General features: G+C 33.6%; 1 protein-coding gene across 1 annotated transcript in view; it reads left to right on the top strand.

Annotated features, from left to right (window-relative positions):
- The first annotated feature begins 12,449 nt into the window (after positions 1-12,449).
- LOC133329269 (protein sprint) overlaps positions 12,450-19,817 on the top strand; it is a 172,139-nt gene continuing 164,771 nt past the window's right edge. Inside the window, exon 1 of the mRNA XM_061537759.1 lies at positions 12,450-12,520. Within this exon, the coding sequence (XP_061393743.1) occupies positions 12,465-12,520 (56 nt within the window). The 5' untranslated portion in view covers positions 12,450-12,464. The remainder of the gene's footprint in view (positions 12,521-19,817) is intronic.

Genomic DNA, 19,817 nt, shown 5'->3' with positions numbered 1-19,817 from the left:
CATACAAAAATTCAAATATACCAAATTCGTATAGTCAGGTACACCGAACTACACAATTGCAATGAACTGGAAATAATTTTCGATTAAAAGTTTAAAAGCAAGCAATAATCAACATCCTAATTGGTAAAATCAACATATTAGTTGATTCGCACAAATAATTTTAGTAAAATGTTGTAATATTTTTATAAAACATTCTTAATTGATATATGACAAATTAACGTCATTTAACGTTTGATAACTTGCTTCGGACACAAATTTCCTTTATTACCAAAAGAAAAAAGAAATCACTTCGTTTACTTCCCCATTTATATTTTTCTCTACAACTAATTAACGGAAAACCATAAAAATCAAAACGAAATAAATGATTAACAAATTATTTATCTTGAAGTGGTTTTTCCTATTTGTTTTCTTTTTCTTCGAGTTTTTTCTTTTATTTTTTTCCAAAGCCTAAATCAAACTTATGAATATAGGCCGTAAATCTATTCATTTTACTGTGACTGACAAGGCAAACAATCATGGCAGTCAGTGACAGCAATCAATATTAGTGGTATTATTGCTGTCGTAGTTGTTGTTGTTGGTTTTGTTATTGTTAATATAAAAACTGTCATCCCGCATGAATAGCAGTGGACACAGTTCAATAACCACCATCAAGTTATATTACCCCTGTTGTTGTTGTTGTTTTGCTATTATTATTGGGGGGAAAACAACATACAAATTGAATGACGCCATTGAGGAGGCAATGCAACTGCCAGTGACTTAAACACTTGGTCACTTGTTGAAAGTCTATGTGGACATACATTCATACATATTTATCCATTTCGTATGAATCAACTTTTACCGAACGTAGTTAAGCCCGGTGCGGCGCGGAATGCAAGACAAATAGAAAAACGAAAGAAAAATAATATTTTGATAAATAATCATGATAAAACATGTTTAAAGTCAAGCCTAAATGCATTCCTATCAGTGACAAACAAACAATATGTTTCTCCTGTTACAAAAAAGTTGTGAAAATTTGGAATCTTTAAAAGTAAGCAACATTTTTTTTTTTTTTTTGCTGAACAAATAAGCTGTGCCGTAATAAAGCAAAAAAAGTTCTTGAAACTCGCAGAAATTATATTCAAAATCTATTTTAGAAATATTTTCATTTTAAAAATATTTCCAACTCTAATGGTCTCTAGAAATTTTCAAGTGAGCACATTCTCATCTTCATCACCTGTGAACGACATAAAAATTCACTTAGTCATATTTTTAGAATTTACTTAGTATAGACGCCGCCTACTAAAATTTGGATACTTTGTAATTTTCCTTTAGCCAATAAGAAGACAACTGAAGACTCTACATTCTTTTTTTTTTTTTTTTTGGTAATTGTCTGGGTTGGTTGTTGGTGTCATTCTGATTTTAATGGTCCACAATTCCTTAAGTGCTCCAGTAGTTTTATGGTTTTTGGCATAGAATTCGAATGCGGAAATTTTGCCTAAAGTGAGCAAAAATGTTACAAAAAGCCTGTGGCGGGTGTATGCAAATGGATGTATTTACATCAACACAAAAACAACAACAGCAAAAGAATATTTCATGTTCATAAAAATTTACAACGTAAACAGACAGATGTGACCATAATAATATGAGCCCTGAATCGTCTTCCTCTTCGTTCCTTTGGGTGGTAATACATATGCTGTGCTGCTACTGTCGCTGCAGATGATAATGATGGCAAAAGTGGAATGCGTGTTTGAAAACTATGCCTCAGTGAACACAAATTTGCTTCCATTGCACTTTTCTTTAAATATGCTTCGCTTGTTTGCACTTCTCTGTACACTTAAATACTCATACATATCTACATATATATTTGTTTCTTTTCAACTAGAAGTTCGAAACATAAAAGACTTGGAATATTTGAAAATACCTCTACTCGAAATAATGTTCAATGTGGAATTGTAGGTTAATGGGTCTGTCTACTACTTACTGTCTGTTCAACGATTGTCTAACATATATCCGGAGTGTGTTTGTTTCTTTGGAAGAAGCGAAATCACCTTGGGCGAAGGTGGTTATTATTTGCAATTACTCCACACCACACGATTAGTAAGCCGCGGTTGTTGTCGTTGTTCTTGTTGTTGGCATTGTAGTCAACGAAGAAAGTTGTTTCGGATATGTAATTGCATTGCAATTAATTAACACTCGAAGCTGTGTGTGAGAAATTACTAAATTTTTTTTAATAATTATTCGAAATTAACAACATGGTGTTGAACATCACCATCGACGGAAATTATTATGGCGCCTTTGTAAAAAAACGATAATAAATTTAGATAAATTAATGTTAACAAAATATCTTAAATGCAGTTACAGGCAATAAATATTTGATTACGAAAAATTAAATTGCATTCAATGGAAACGAGTCGAGGGTCTTCAAAAAGAGTTTCATTTAAAGCACGAGGATCTTAAAAATGATAAAAAAAGTGGCGTGCACGATTTTCATGAAATATTTTTCAATCGGTTTAAAAAAATTCCGTGTCAACCGCATAATAGTCAGGTCTTTGATCAGAGATGGCCCGTCAGAAACAGTGACGTAAATGACATACATTTTCGACGTATAATACATACGTCAGAAACATCGGAAACCCACCCAAAACCATTAGGTTTTTGACAAAATACCTATTTCCATTAATGAATTTGGAAATTACGTATGCTTTACAGAAATCCATAACAAATTTCAAAAATTTTTTCTCCAAAAGGTTGAGAATTTTTTATTAGTTCTAGTAAGGAATAGACAGAAATATGTAAAAATAATATATATTCTTGAAAATAACGGTATATGGTAATAATATTCGAATTTTCTACATTTATTACATTTAGACAGGTATATGACGGTATCGACGTTTACACCTTTTTGACAGTCGAAAACCTAAAAATTCGTCATACGGACCATCCCTGTCTTTGATGTACCTTTAAAGTGAAAAATATATGTGGAGTTTCCAAAGAGATTCTAAGTCAGCGGAGTTCAATTACTGGGATATACCATATGAAAGTTTACGAAGTAAATGTTTAATTTATTTGAACATCCACATATTAAAACCAGCAAGGAAAGTTCAAACGTTCATATACCTTCACCACTTTGGGTAAATATAAGAGATGCTCATATGTACAATATCCTGTAATATAGCATCTTTGGAGGACCATTGAAATGGAATCGGACGAATTTAAATGTGCGAACTACATAGATAGTTGATCTATTTTAAAATAACCTATACACAAACCAATCTCAAATCTATAAGAAATTGCATGTCAATCGGGCAGACTTGGGTTCTTTGGTGTACCAGTTCTTTGGAATCGAATAAAATTATGTATGGGAGCTATATATATATATATCTGGACCCAATTGAGCATCTTTGGCATATACCATTTGGTATGCTATAGCACAGTGCGATGTCCAAAATTTTATCTCGGACAGAAAAATATTTATTAATGCATTTGCATGAACTCAGACGAAAATATATAGTGGTTGTATAAAATCGGACGAACATAGACTAACTTCGGGTAATGTGGACTATGCGTCTAATGTGAACCACCCCCATATACGTTTAGCTGTAATTACAGTCGGTGATTTTTAATTTTAATTTTTAATTTTTATGCCCGGCAGGGTGATATTGCATATGACGAATAATAGACCATAATTTTTTTAACAAATTTAGTTATTTAGTTTAATGGCAGTCATAACAATTAAGTAAAAACGTGAATTTTTTGTTAGTTACGCCTTTTTGCATTTTAGGTTACGATATGGAAGCTATATATAAATTTGAACCGATTTCAGCAAAACTTCGCATGCATTAATATGGACCTAATTTAGTACGCTGTGCGAAATTTTGTCTCAATCGGACCATAATATTTGGCGTTTGGTGCACGTTTTGAGCTATATCTTAATCTGAATCGATTTTCTCCAATTTCAATAAGTTTCGTCTTTGGACTAAATAAGTGACATGTGCCAAATTGCATCCAATTCGAATCATAAATGAGAGCTGTACTTTATTTACAATTTAACACGAACGGACGAATGAACGACTCAGATTTTGATTCTATGCATATCCTTAAAAAGAACAATGTGTATATCTCGTTTACTTTTGCTGATACAAGCATATGCAGAAAGACATAATACCCTGTGCAACAGTGTGGTTGTAGACTTTATATGGGGTCCTCAAAGACAAGACATCGAAGACGACTTTCAAAAATTATATGTATGTCTGCTCTAAGTGGATCCAATAAGTCCTGCTCTTTGCAATGCAACTAAATTTGCAATAATGCAAACTTGTTTTACATGTGTGTGTTTTTCAAACATTTTTCACATTAATTATTTTTTATTCCATACTACCATGACAAACGGTCTCTTTGGGATTATTTAATCATGAACTTGTTTTTATTAAAAAAAACACACACAATTTTCAGTCATCCATGAAGTAAACTTCCTCTTTCATCAAAAAATACAAAAATAATTTTTTCTTAGTTTTTATGTGGGTTAACTACTTCTAACTGTCACTGATTTCTTTTGTTTCATTTTTTATCTTCACTACTTTGCCTTTTCTTCATTTTGATTTGACTTGGTGATAAGTTGCCTCAACTGGTCATCCATTCAACACTTGCTTGGCAAAAAAACAAATATTTTGCCAGTCGCTTTAATTGCAAACATAACAAATCTGGTAATATCTGTTATTTAATCGCAAATGTTTGTAAGTGTGTGTGTGTATTTGCGAATTTTACACAGACAACAGATTCCCAACCATCTACGCGTTTTTCTAGTTGCAATCATTGTCGGTCGAGGTTAGTGACATTGGTCTTGGCCAAGAGACGACGATCAACGACCGGATGCAAAAAAGGTTAGTTAACTAGACTAGACAAGTGGGCCTGCCACTAACTGAACTGAAGGAGTTGCATGGGTTGCAGATATACACTATTGCAGAAATATCAGATTTTTATATAGAATAATAAAAGTATTAAAAATTTGCTACTTACCTTTCTCTAAGATCGAATCACAACATAATTGATCTCATAACTATATAATGATTCCTTAAGCACGTGTACCCCTTTTCTTCCGCTTTACAATTTTCAAATTCATAGCAAACAAGAAAAACAGATACTGCGTAAAATCTATCCTTGGAGTCGTGCAATTCTGAAACCGGATTAAAACAAAGAAATTTTTTATTGAAATACATAAAATATTTTCGCTAAAGACGCAAAAAAGCCAGATGTGTTCTTTATGTTTTACGTTTTATTTGTTGATGCCGAATAAAATTGCGCTACAGTATGGATCAAAAACTTAAGTTTGTACGTGTAACTTTGTGCGGAATTACAATTTCATATTTGTGCCATTTTAAATCACTGGGATGGGGGACTCTAAAAGGAAGCTTAAACCTACATATACACTTCCGTACAATGCGCCCAATTCCTTTTCCATTAATAACTTTTAGCAAGATTAATCTTTGAAATTACACCCTATAGCGCAATGTGTGAACATATTAATTCTCCAGACTCTTCAACGGAATTCGTGCACAGCAATAAGGAACAAAACACCGATCATTGGAATTATAACAAGCAAATGAATCATGTAAGACGTCATAATGATCAAAGACAAACAAACTTCAGGAGAACTTAAATCCATGAAAAACCCCTTTCCTTACAGACAGACGTACATCATTTTTACAACAACTGAGTCGTCATAGCAAAAAAGAAAAAAAAAACGATAACAACAACACTACTTGAAACAATAACAAAATGTGCAAAACAATGTACAACAACAACTTGAAGAACAACAATAATTACGCGGCAACTATCTCAAATCTTGGAAATAAAAACAAAACAATGCCACCAACAATGGTCGTCGGATGGGTTGTATGGATGGATATTCACATTTCGCACAATGAGAAGAGCCATAAGGCACACCACCGGCGAGCGGTAGGCAGCAACACATCAACATCAATGGGCCAAAGAAAACTTTGCCATATTTCTATTCACAATTCATTCCGATACACTCACTCACACACACGTGCAATTCATTCGTAATCACGAGTCAATGCGACTCTCGACCCTACTCACTACTGTTCGTTTGCGATGACTCTTTCCGGAGAGACTACGACAACACAAATGACGACCATCATCACAACAAACGTCCAATGTGAAACGTCCATGGTGAAATGTGTGCTACTCATGGTGTAAAGAACGCACACAAGTGCATGTTACTTCACAGATGGATGATAACCCAGCAAACTCATGCTACAGTGGTCAATAGTGATTTCCACAGGGATATTGATCTTGGTATTGGTGTGGGAGACTATTGACCTTGACAACTGACAAACGTTCATAAACATTTTTACTGCTTATCCGCTCCAGGACTTTTCGACTTTTATTGTTCCCATTTACTCACTATTATTAAAAAGTAAAAAGTCGTTAAGTTCGACCGGGCCGAACTTTTTATACCCTACACCAAGTGTGGTGCATTCAAAATTCGGGACATTTGTATGAGGTTATGTTATGGTGTTCTTTTTTGAAGCTTAAACGGGGTTTTACATACATTTTTTATTCACCAGGAATCCGGGAAATTCGGTCATGGTATAGTGTTTAAAAATACAGACACTTAAGTTGGAAAACTTTTTAAATTATTTTTATACCCTTCACCACACTGTGGTACAGGGTATTATGTCTTTGTGCATATGTTTGTAACAGGCAAAAGGAAACGAGATAGGCATATGGTTCCTTTTGATAATATGCATAGAATCACTTTCTGAGTCGAATTATGCATGTCCGTCCGTCCATGTATTTTAGTAAACAAAGTCGCATTTATGATCCGATTTGGATGAAATTAGGCGTAGGTCACTTATTTGGCCCAAGGACGAACCCTATTGAAATTGGGAGAAATCGGTTCAGATTTAGATATAGCTCCTATATATATTTTCGTCCGATTTAAAATGACTCTCTTTCTTTGCGATTTATCCGTTATCCTATGTACCGTTACAATTGACGTTTTTGTTTCTGCTTAAAGACAGACAAAACTGTCCGAGGGTTAAACTAAAATTTGCTTTTTTTTCTAAACTCTGTGCCTTTATATGATTTTTAATACAAATTTTTATTCCGACAAAATTTTTTTGACATGGAAGGGTTAATTTAAATGGTGCACCAAAGTCCCTATATATCTTTCGAATATAATGAATTAGGTATAGAATGATGTGTGTTATGTTTCCTGAAAATCGGTTCAGATTTAGATATAATGTAAATGGTGCACCAAAGTCTCTTAATATCTTTCGATTTGCACGAATTTTGGCACAGTGTAATGAATTAGTGTAAAAAATTTAGTATCGGTTGCAAAATTACATGTTTATGGATCCAATTTAATTTTACTGGTCCTTTAAAAATGCGACGTCTGTTAGGATTCTTCTGTTGAATATACCCAAAGTGGTGAAGGGTATCATATAGTCGGCCCCGTCCGAATGGTGAAGGGTATCATATAGTCGGCACCGTCCGAATTTACTATTTTCCTTACTGGTTTTTATTCACCAGCAATCTGATTATAGCCACTCCAATGTAAAAAAGTCGGGCGATTAATATCAAAAAAGAAGCGAAACTTCTAGGTGGGGTTATATCTATATAAGTCAGTCATCCAGAAGCCTTTATACCAAATAACAGCCCCATCGATTGGAAAATGCCGCTGATGTCTTTAAATTGCCGAAAATTTTTGGTAGATAGATTTGTAATCAATGAAAATTCAAAATAAAAATTGCTGTTAATAACAGCCAATTCGGTTGAAAAACGTGCCAAAAACCCCTCAAAATACCGAATAATGGAGGTTACCATTATATGGGGCTACACGGAAACATGGGTTATTTTTTATTAGGACATTTTCAACTCAATGAGAATCCAAAATATTATTTTCCTCCCAAATTGATTGAAACAAGTGATCAGTGTTGCCAATTTAGCACTTTTGGTGCTAGATTTTAAACACGATTAGCACAAAAAAAACTAATCTAGCGCCCAGCTCTTTTTTCGCTATTTTAATTTTTTGCAAGATTTTTTTCAAATTTTTAGTATCATCCCAAAAAATTGTCACATCACCGTTATATGGGGGGCCACCCAGTAGAAAGATGTTATACCCAATGAGAATCAAACGTACGAAATTTCAGCAGGTTCGTTTGAAAATGTATAAATATAATACCGAATAGTTGTGGCTACCGTTATATGGTTATATTGCTAGGAGTAATAGCAATGCAAGAGCAAAATTTCAAAGCTCTATCAAATATTGCGATCCCAATCGTGATTTCAATAGCAGACCGATTTTCAGGCATATATTTTATTCTGATATACTTTATGAGGTCTCCGGTGAATATTTTGATGTGTTGCAAACGGAATGACAAATTTAAAAAGTACAGGACACAGTAACAATGTCTCCTTGTAGATCTCTATTGAAACGAAATCATATAAAAATGTTTGCTGGGTATTCTTTTTTCATGCATGTGCTTCAGTGGGTCTCTTTTGCCGAATGACTGATTTCGTTTGTATGTGTGTGTGTTTGTGAGTTTATGTGTATGAAAAGTATCCAATGGAACTAAGAAATTTTTAGCTGGATCATTAGTGTAAGATTTAGTCGCCGAAAAACTTTCAAACCGAACGAATGCTTTCAACGTTGACGTCTATCTTTTTATTTCTTTTACATACAACAACCGAATAAGAATAAAAATAAAGATAGAACGACGCGAAAAAGAAACAAAAAACAACACCAAAACGAAGAACCAAGAAAATTCTGAATCTCATTAACGAAAAGACTAACTGACTGACTGACCAAGCGACTTTTATTTTTTGAGCGACTGGTAGCAAAAAGAATTCACAAGTGACGTGCGATCATCTCAGTCGGTCGGCCGGCCGGTTTGTTTATTTTTTATGCGTTTTGTTTATGTCGCACAGTAAAACATGAAACATGTAATAATTCTTATCTCACATTTTACCTACACATACATACATAAAAATGTGTTGTATATTTTGGATAGCTGTAATAAGGCGACAATACCTCATACATGAAGAAGTATGACCGAAGTCCCGAATTTGCGTGCCAATGATTCATGATAAAATTAAAAAGAATTTCTTTTACATTTCTGAAAAGAAAGAGTGTCGTGAATTCTTTTCTTGACAACGGTACTTACCGTATGCTATGAATATACCGTCTTTGTGACCCAAGTCCATCAAACACCCGGTCAGTTATTGTGCAAGTGGGGCAATGAATGTAATTTTCAGCAACTTGTTGGTGTTGCTTTCCGTTTCAAGAAATTTATATTTGAAAAGTGGTTGCTGTTGTATGTTACCGTGTATTGGAAAGAGTATGCTTGTGTGTGTGTTTGTGAACAGATTAAGAATATGGTGTTAATGTGTATAAATTATGATTGTCATGGATCAACTGAATCAAAAATTATGATCTCCATTTGTGTCACATACGGGTCCATAAGCAACAACTAACCATTGATGCAATTCAGCAATATTTAATATGTGTGCGTATGTGTTAATGCCAAATCATAAAACATGGATTAAAATACAATCGTTCAGCATTTTAATGATAAAATAATGTTATTAACAAATTTTAAAAAGTAAACAAGAAGATGTGTGTGTGTGTGCGTTTCGATTTTTATGTTATTGGCAATAATTTTTATGAAATGTCGTAAATATTTACCAATGAAGGAAAAAATAAATATAAATAAGCATTTTGCAATGTCAAAAAATTGTTAATGATAAGAAGAAAGTTTTCGTATTGTTTATTGTAATATTGAAATAAAATAGGTGTGTGTTTTATGAATCGTAAACTGAATACTCCAAAAATTGTGACAACATGTAAATAATTTTAAAAGAAAATGAGGATGAGATATTAAAATTGATAAAATAGACAAATAAAAATGATTTTAAGTTCGGCCCGGCTGAACTTTTTAAATGGGGGCTTCTACGAGAAATCTCATGTTATAAGAGGACCTTGAACATACCAAAAATGCGTGAGAAAAAGATGATTGAAGTTTTCAAAATATCTAATAGTGGGGATATCGCTATATGGGGCTATAATAAAACGGAGATCAATATATAACATTTTTTGCTGCCAACAATGAGAACAAAACAAAATCTCGGATTACAGGCAATTCGGTTGAAAAACGAGTACCGTTATATGGGTGATACAATACCGAATACCGAATATTGGGGGATACCTCTATATGGGGGCCATCCTGAAACTTGGGTCAATATTAAAAATTTTTAATACGGATATGTTTTATTCAATGAAAATCCAAAATGCCAAATTACAGCCTATTCGGTTGGAAAACGTATCCAAAATCCCCAAAATACCGAATATTTGTGGGTACAGTTATATGGCGCTACTCCAAAACGTGGACCGATGCATCCCATTTGCAATACCAAATAACCTAGGAGAACTAGCAATGTTAGTGCAAAATTTCAGAGCTCTATCTTAAAAATTGCGATTTCTATCGTGATTTCAACAGACGGACAGGCGTGGGGTCTCCGGTGAATATGTCGAATTATTGCAAACGGAATGATAAAAAGAAAAAATATGGCAATTTAGAATAAATTTATCCCAATATTATAGCTATATGAAAACGTGTACTGGCATAGCCCTAAACCACTGGGATACGGAAAAGGCGACAGCCCCTACGGACAACATCCCGAAATTCAAGTAATTATTTAATGTCCTCTTCATATAAATGGCGAAGGCGTTATTCTATATCGAATTAGCTATGTTTGTTGGTCCGCCTGTCTGACGAAGCGTAACATTTTTTCACATACATTGCTGCTATTACTAAAATGTTTTGTATTTGAAATATTGCCGCCTCCTTTTAACCGTAAGGGGTGTCACTTTATAATATTAGTTCTGGATCGAGAAATATATTTTTGCAGAACAGTTTTGATATAGGTGCCGAGTAAAAAAATATTTCCTCTAAATGAAGTGGCTGTAATATAGATGTATTAATAAAACTTATTTCGATATATGTCCATTCTCGATATATGTCCATTAGGGCGGGCCAATTTGCAAATTGAGGTAGGAACTTAAACTACCCAAAATAAAGTAAAATATATGTGTAGGGGCTATATAAATATATGAACATTAGCGGGGCCAAATTTTTTGTTGATTAAATACATTCGCTGGGATGATTCTATGGACAATTCTAAGCAACTTTGGTGAAGGAACCACAGGTCAATCTCGAAATGTTGAGCTTCCCACTTTTCAAAAAAAAATATTTTTTCCCTTGTAATTTTGCACAGAAAATAGACGAAAAATAGTTAACATATGCATGAAACCGCCCTCTGGCAAAAAAAAAAAAAGATCAGAATTGAATTTCTCGATGAATAAAAAATCGAATTTGGAATCTAAATGATGTTATAGACATGTGGTTCCTTCACCAAAGTTGCTTAAAATTATCCATAGAATTATCCCAACGGCTGGATTTAATCGACAAAAAATTGGCCGGCTCTAATGTTCATATATTTATATAGACCCTATACATATATTCTACTTTATTTTGGGTAGTTTAAGTTTCTACCACCAATTTTCAAGCGGAGTGTGTTTAGTTTTCTTATTTCATTCTCGCATAGGATTAAAAAACTCCAGGATGACCAATAATACTATACGACCATGTTTTGAAATGTTCAACTCCGCCAAATTTATCGTCCATTTAACTCCCAAAATGAAGCGTGTTATGCAGGGCTTGGAATTGGAAGCATGGACTATTACGTTACGGCAAATTTGATGATTTTTAGACAAACATTACAAAAAATAGATTTTTAGAAAGCAAAATAAAAACTAGGTCCATAACCTAATTCTGAATATTTGTTCTAATTGAAATTAAAAGTGTTAGTAGACAAAATATATCATGTCAATGAAAGTACAAAGTGAATAAAAATTTATATTAAAAAAATAACTCAAATAACACCAATGTGAGAAATAACCAAAATATTTAATCAATCATCTTAATTGTACGATGTCCCAAATTATTGTTTTAGTTTTTTTTTTTCTTAAATATTCCATAAATTCACAAATATTGTCATCTTAATAAATTTTCACTTAATTAAATTCATTGCCCGTCATAAAATATGGATGTACACACAGATATATAAGTGTGCGTGTGTGTCTGTGCGAATAAAGTGTTTATCAATTACTTTGAAATTGTGTCATGCGATCGTCAACTTCTTCGATGTCTTTGTTTAAAACAAAAGCATTGTTGTGACAAATGTATTTTCATTTTTTGCAGAAAAAAATGTTTTCTAAATGTTCTCAATAAAATAAAATAATAAACATAAATTACCAAATAATAAAACAATAAATAAATAAAATTGGAAAATATTGAATGATCTGCATCATTCATGTCTCGTTTTATAATTTACAAACATACGAAAATTCTATTTTCGTGCAAATAGCTGATTAATCGCATTTTATGGAATTTTATAAAACAATGATGACAACAACCAGTATGGGACGCAATTTCTTTGAGAAGCTCTTCAGTTTTCGGTATGTATATTCGATGTGATGACCCTGAAATCAAAAGTTTTAATGTTTTATTTTTAAATCGAACAGCACAATATTGTTTTAAACATTTTTATACACATATGGAAGTTTATCTATATGTGTGTATTTACATATATATGTTTGAAAATAAATAAAGTAATTTATAAATTGTGGAATACTGTATATTCGTTGAACCAATGACAATAATTTATTTGTCCTTTTGATGTCAGATTAGCACTCCACCTTTTATTTTTATTTCTATGGCGCCATTTTGCTCATTTTTCTCCAGATTATTTAAATCGCTTGTGTGATATACTTTTATTTTCATTTAGACCACAAACAAATGCAAATATATCAACGGCCTTTGAAGATTTATTTGTGGACAAAAATGTTAACAAATATTTTTTCTAACGATTTGTTTGTAAAAAGAATGTTGAGAGAAATAAGGAAAAATTAAGTTATAATTCCATATCCGATATAGTAATCTGGACTAGATCTAATTATAAAATTAGGGACCTAGAGAGGTTTTCCACGCAATTGGAACACAACAAATCCATAACATACAATTCATTTTGAAAAACTATTATATATGGAACAAGTGAATAAGCGGTAAGTTCGGCCGGGCCGAACTTTGGATACCCTCCACCATAGTTATATTGACAGGTACTATAAATGAAAATATAGGAAACATACCAAAAAGTGGACCTATACCGACATTTCTAAAAACGGATTATGTAAACCATAATAAAAATTTTCGAAATTTTTAAAGGATAATTATACCCTCAGCCTTATGGCTAATGAGGGTGTATACACTTTAACACGATGCAAATGTGCCTCATAGAAATTTGGACCAAATCCGTTTCAGAAAATTTAGATTTCATCCGAAGTTTGCCCATCTTATTATTTCTTCCAAGCTTAGTTCAAATTCGAAGATGGGGAATATCGGTCCACTCCTTCTGGAACCTCCAATCAGGGGCTAGGTCTAAATGCGGCTATAGTTCACTACCGAACCTTACGTTCTAATTTTTTATCTCTCTATCCTCCGCAGTTGAAATGATTACAAAAGGGTCTTAGAACCAAACCCAAAACGCGCAACAAATCAGATAACTATTTTAATATAAAAAAGGGGGTTATATGGGGACTACCCCAAAAAGGGGGCGAATATTAATAATTTTTGGTAGGGAGATTTGTTACCATATACGACTACAAAATACCAAATTGCAGCGAATTCGGTTGAAAAACGTGCTCAAGAACCCCAAAATACCGAAAATTGGGGGTACCCGTATATGGGGGCTATCCGAAAAAATTGACCTATATTTATTATTTTTTGTGGAGAGATTTTGTACCTATTAAGAACCCAATGTATTAAATTTCAGCGTATTCGGTTGAAAAACGCGCTCAAGAACCCCAAAATACCGAAAATTGGGGGTACCCTTATATGGGGGCTATCCGAAAAAATGTACCTATATACATAACTTTGTTGTAGAGAGATTTGGTACCTATTAAGAACTCAAAATACTAAATTACAGCCAATTCGATGGAAAAATACGATCAAAACCCCCAAAATACTGAAAATTAGGAGGTAGCGTTATATGGGGGCTACCAGAAAAAGTGGACCTATATTTATAATTTTTTGTGGAGACATTAAGTACCCAATAAGAACTCAATGTATAAATTTTCAGCGTATTCGGTTGAAAAACGAGATCAAAAACCCCAAAATACCGAAAATTGGGAGGTACTGTTATATGGGAGCTATACCTAAACGTAGACCGATATATCCCATCTTCGAACTTGACCTGCCTGCAGACAAAAGACAACCCTATGCAAAATTTCAGCATCCTATCTCAATTCCTTCAGAAGATAGCGTGATTACAACAGACGGACGGACAGACGGACAGACGGGCGGACATGGCTAGATCGTCTTAGAATTTTACCCTGATCAAGAATATATATACTTTATAGGGTCGGAAATGAATATTTCGATAAGTTACAAACGGAATGACAAAATTAATATACCCTCCATACTATGGTGGAGGGTATAAAAACGGAAATCACGTCCAAATAGTAGTTTAATAATTCCGAATTATAGGATAACTCTGGGCAAAACATACATATATTTTTATTTTTGTCTGGGAGAACCGCGAACCCCGTTACCAAATGCTCCAACTCCAACGGCATTCTGGACCGACTGTGTATGAATTATTTCTGCGATGGAGTCAGATGATATGTTATAGATTGTTTTCTTCTCGTTTCCATCTTATTTCTCTGCATGCTATTTTCTTTCTCGAGAGTTTATCAGTCTTCAGCATGCCATAACTGATTTTCTATGCAGCTACCTAAACTTGGAAGCAACACATTTAGAGCATGTTGGTTTTCGTCCTTCGGGTTAATTTTAAGCTCAGGATTTTTCCATAAGCTCCTGTTTTTGTTTGTTGTTACCTTTGTAAGAGGAAGCTGATTTCCTGCTAATATTTGTTTGGACGGAAGGTTTGACGTTATTTGGAGTCCGAGTCACTATATGTAACACATACAGTTTTCTAATTGCCCATAAGATGTGACTGCATATGTCAATATACATATATTTTGATACAGTTAGGTATAATAAGTCAAAATAAATCGATCTGAAAAATGAAAATAAAGTTACCTCATTTAGTCCAATTTATAACATGTCGCCTGCTTAACATCATGTAAAGACTTTAAGTCTACCTTTTTTGACGATTTTGTATATGATTTTCAGCCGAATTATGGGGTAGCACACCTTTCAACAAAAAATTATCAATATTGCTCCATTTTTTAGGCTATCGCCCATGTAACTTTATCCCCAAAATTGGAAATGTAGATTTGGACATTTTTTTAACCGAATTGCCTGTAATTATACCCTTCACCACACTGTGGTACAGGGTATTATGTCTTTGTGCAAATGTTTGTAACAGACAAAAATTATCGAGATAGACCCATGGTACCTTTTGAGAATATGCAAAGAATCACTTTCTGAGTCGATTTATGCATGTCCGTCTGTCTGTCCGTCAGTCCATGTATTTTTGTTAACAAAGTACAGGTCGCATTTATGATCCAATTTGGATGAAATTTGGCACAGGTCACCTAATTGGACCAAAGACGAACCCTATTGAAATTGGAGAAAATCGGTCCACGTTTAGGCATAGCTCCCATAAAAGGGTACCCCCCAAATTTTCGGTATTTTGAGTTTATTTAGCGCGTTTTTTAACTGAATTCGCTGAAATTTGGTACTTTGAGTTCTTATTGGGTAGCAAATCTCCCTACTAAAAATTATAAATATAGGTCCATTTTTTCGGATAGTCCCCATATAAGGGTACCCCCAATTTTCGGTATTTTGGGGGGTTTGATCGCATTTTTCGACCGAATTCGCTGAAATTTGGTACTTTGAGTTCTTATTGGGTAGCAAATCTCCCTACTAAAAATTATAAATATAGATTCATTTTTTCGGATAGTCCCCATATAAGGGTACCCCCGATTTTCGGTATTTTGGGGTTCTTGAGCTCGTTTTATATCTGAATTCTCTGAAATTTTGTACATTGGGTTGTTATTGTGTACCAAATTACTCCACTAAAAATTTTGAATATAGGTCCAGTTCTGGTAGTCCCCATATAACGGTACCCCCAAATTTTTGGTATTTTGGAGGTTCTGATCGTATTTTTCGACCGAATTGACTGTTATTTAGTACGTCGAGTTCTTATTAGGTAGCAAATCTCTCCACTATAAATTATAAATATAGGTCATTTTTTTCGGGTAGCCCCCATATAAGGGTACCCCCCAATTTTCGGTATTTTGGGGTTCTTGAGCGCGTTTTTCAACCAAATTTTTTGTAATTTGGTTTTTTGTAGTCGTATATGGTAACAAACCTCCCTCCCAAAAATGTTTAATATTTGCCCCCTTTTAGGGGTAGGGAAAAAATCGATATCATATAATCACTTTCTGAGTCGATTTCCATTTCCGTCCATGTATTTTTGTTAACAAAGTATAGGTCCCATTTATGATCCGATTTGGATGAAATTTGGCACAGGTCACTTAATAGGCCCAAGGACGAACCCTATTGAATTTGATATAGCTCCCATACATATTTTCGTCCGATTTTAACTTATTGATGCACCAAACTCCCAATAGTGATCCGATTGAGACAAAATTTTGCACAGAGTATTGTATTAGGTCTAGATAGTTATATGCCAAGTTTTGTTGAAATAGGTTCAGATTTAGATATATCTCCGATTTATAGTTTCGACCGATTTAATGTAAATAGTGCACCAAACTCCCAAGAGTGGTCCGACTAAAGCAAAATTTTGCACAGGGTACTGAATTAGGTCCCGACTGATGTATGTGAAATTTTGTTGGAATCGGTTCAGATTTAGATATAGCTGCTATATATAGTTTCGTCCCATTTTATGTAAATGAAGCTCCATACTGTCAATATTTATCCGATTGAGACAAAATTTTGCACAGAGTACTGAAATAGTTCCCGACTGATGTATGCGACATTTCTATATCTACAGGATATTGTAGATATTAACAGGTCTTGCATGTACCCATAGTGGTGAAGGGTATCATATAGTCGGCCTCGTCCGACTTTTGAGCTTTCCTTACTGGTTTTATATTTGGGACTCTGATTGGGTACAAAATCTCCCTACAAAAAGTATCAATATTACGCCAAGTTTAGGAATAGCCCCCATATTTCGTTACCCCCATTATTCGCTAATTTGGGAATTTTAGGTGCGTTTTTCAATCGATTTGAGTTCTCATTGAGTGTCCATTCCTCCTACAAAAAATTATCGATATCTGTTCGCAACAGAAAAAGCTCTAAATAACAAAAAAGGCGTATACCTCCGCAAATACTTATTGTTCATTTTGCCTTTGCCCAAATAAAATCAACATACAAATCTTTATTCAAAAAAAATTTGATTGTTTTTGTCTCTCCTGGAAAATCTTGGAATTGGGACTTATTGCCTTAATATGTTAAGCCAGTGATATGTGTTTTGTTTTGGAAGAACGGCGTTTAACACTTTTGATACTGGTGGAATAATATAATGTCTTAGGTAGATGGACATACTCTTCAATCAGGTCCTGCAACTGACTCATAAAGAAATTATTCCCCACCGGGGAATAACCATTTAGAACAAATCGGTTGAGATCCCTACACGGACTAGTATCATTAAAATAAGAGGTCGCTTTTTAACCTATATTTATAATTTTCATATTTAATTGGTCACACTCCAAGAACCCGGAATGCTTAATTACAGCTCCTTATGACTAGGGTATTTAAAATGCCAAAAATGAGACAGTGCAGTTATAAAATCGTGGTCAGATATATCGACAATGAATTTTATTCTGATCAAATTATTTATATCTCATTGGACCTTCTACGTCTATTACAAGGCTGTCATTATGGCATTAAAACCAAAAATCGAAACAAAATCAAAAATACCATTAGAGATTAATATAATAATATATTTTATATGTCGGTTGTCTTACTAATTTAAAGGAATTTATGATTTTCAGTATAAATTAATTTATAAGCTATTTTATTCTGATTTTAAATTTCTAAGAAGGAGTGATAATAACTCCTTTTTAGAAATTAAAATCCTAACCTTCTTCTGTTGAAACTAAAAATTGTTAAATAATTTAATGTCTTATTACACATTTCGCGAAAACTAACTTCACCCATAATTACATCAAACAATAAAACATACATAAATAAAATAACAATGCCTACCCTCTACATAATTTCCACAAAAATTAAAATATTTTGCAAGACATTCAACAATGGTTTTTTATATTACCATGCTTTGGCTATTGTTTGCCTTCATCTTATTCTGTTGTATCTGCACAAATATTTATGTACTCGCACTTTGGCAAATTCATGTACTTCGCTACTTCAACATCATTAGAGGCTACTAATTAAGTTATATGAATGCGAAATGGGCTTACAAATGTACTCACGTTTTTGTGTTATTTGTTTTTTGTTTTTTTTTTCTCTCTAGTAAGACATGGCAAAGCCAAACAATATGTAATTATTACTTTTAGCTTTTTTTGGCTAAGATATTCCAGCCAATAGTTATGTAATTAATTTTCCTCTTCTTCTTCTTCGCCAAATTAAGAAAATAACATTGCGCCAATATTTAATGTAAAGAAAAAACAAAAACATTACATACAAATATTAGTAAATTTTTATGCATGACATACAAATGTAACAACAATCAAACAATATAACAAAATATTGATAATGGCATGCTGGCAATAATTAAATATTAAATAATAATTATTTAAATGGTAATTTGTGTTGTTATTGTTATGCCACTACTGGATATTTATTAGTCTTACAACTCATGTACACATGTGGGAGAGTTATGAAACAATGTAAACTCGAAATGAATGCAACCGAAATGATTAGCATGCATCATTTATCCCTTTTATCGAGACATTGATTGAATATTATAGACGACTGAAATTGCTACTTTTCATATCCAGAAAACATAGGCGTAGTTGGCCTATTTCCATGGGGTCACTATAAGTTAGCTAATTGGAAATGCTTTTGGCATGACTTTGACAAGCATTCCAATATTGTTCCACATTGTTTTTAACAAAAAATACAAATTTCTTCAAAAGAGAACCAATAAACGAAAATATTACAACAGCCAGACCGGCATAGAATATTATTCTGATCAAGGATATGAATATTGCATAAAGAGGGACACTACACCTTGTGGTGGAGGTAGCGTTGCCAGATTCCGATATACAGCTGGACATAAAACACATAACTTCCACTTTGAGGTTGACATTCTAAATACATACGTATCAATTCGGGACTATTATATGGAGGCTATGTAATAGTAAATATTTGATAGGAAGATTTGGCTCCCAATAAAAAATATAAAATATTTTTTAAATTTTTTTTTTTTAATTTTATTGAATGAAAGCATGTTTATATTTGTTCGAATTGGTCAACTTTGGCACGAATTATAGCCTTCAACCGTAACACGCTGCCCCAATGTTGCTCTTCGGTATTTTGGCCCATTCCCGGCGAAGCGGAGATTGCCACCACAATCTCTCATTGTGCGCTGGAAATGAAACGAGGAACCTAATTATTGGGTGGTGCGTATTGAGTGCGATGGTGCTGAGTCCTATTGGAATGTCCAAGGTCCGCGGCCAAAATGTTTGTGTGCCCAATGCTTTAATACACCCTCCAGAATATTTTCGCGATAATATTCGGCATTTATTCTGATGCCACGGTGCCGGCGCTTGAGTTCTGATGGCCAACCGAAGGTGCACA

The sequence above is a fragment of the Musca vetustissima genome, unplaced genomic scaffold, assembly GCF_032173495.1.
Source record: "Musca vetustissima isolate MV318-11 ecotype Yass unplaced genomic scaffold, APGP_CSIRO_Mvet_v1 utg44898, whole genome shotgun sequence".
NCBI classification, from domain to species: Eukaryota; Metazoa; Arthropoda; class Insecta; order Diptera; family Muscidae; genus Musca; species Musca vetustissima.
This window is presented reverse-complemented; position numbering and strand designations above follow the sequence as displayed.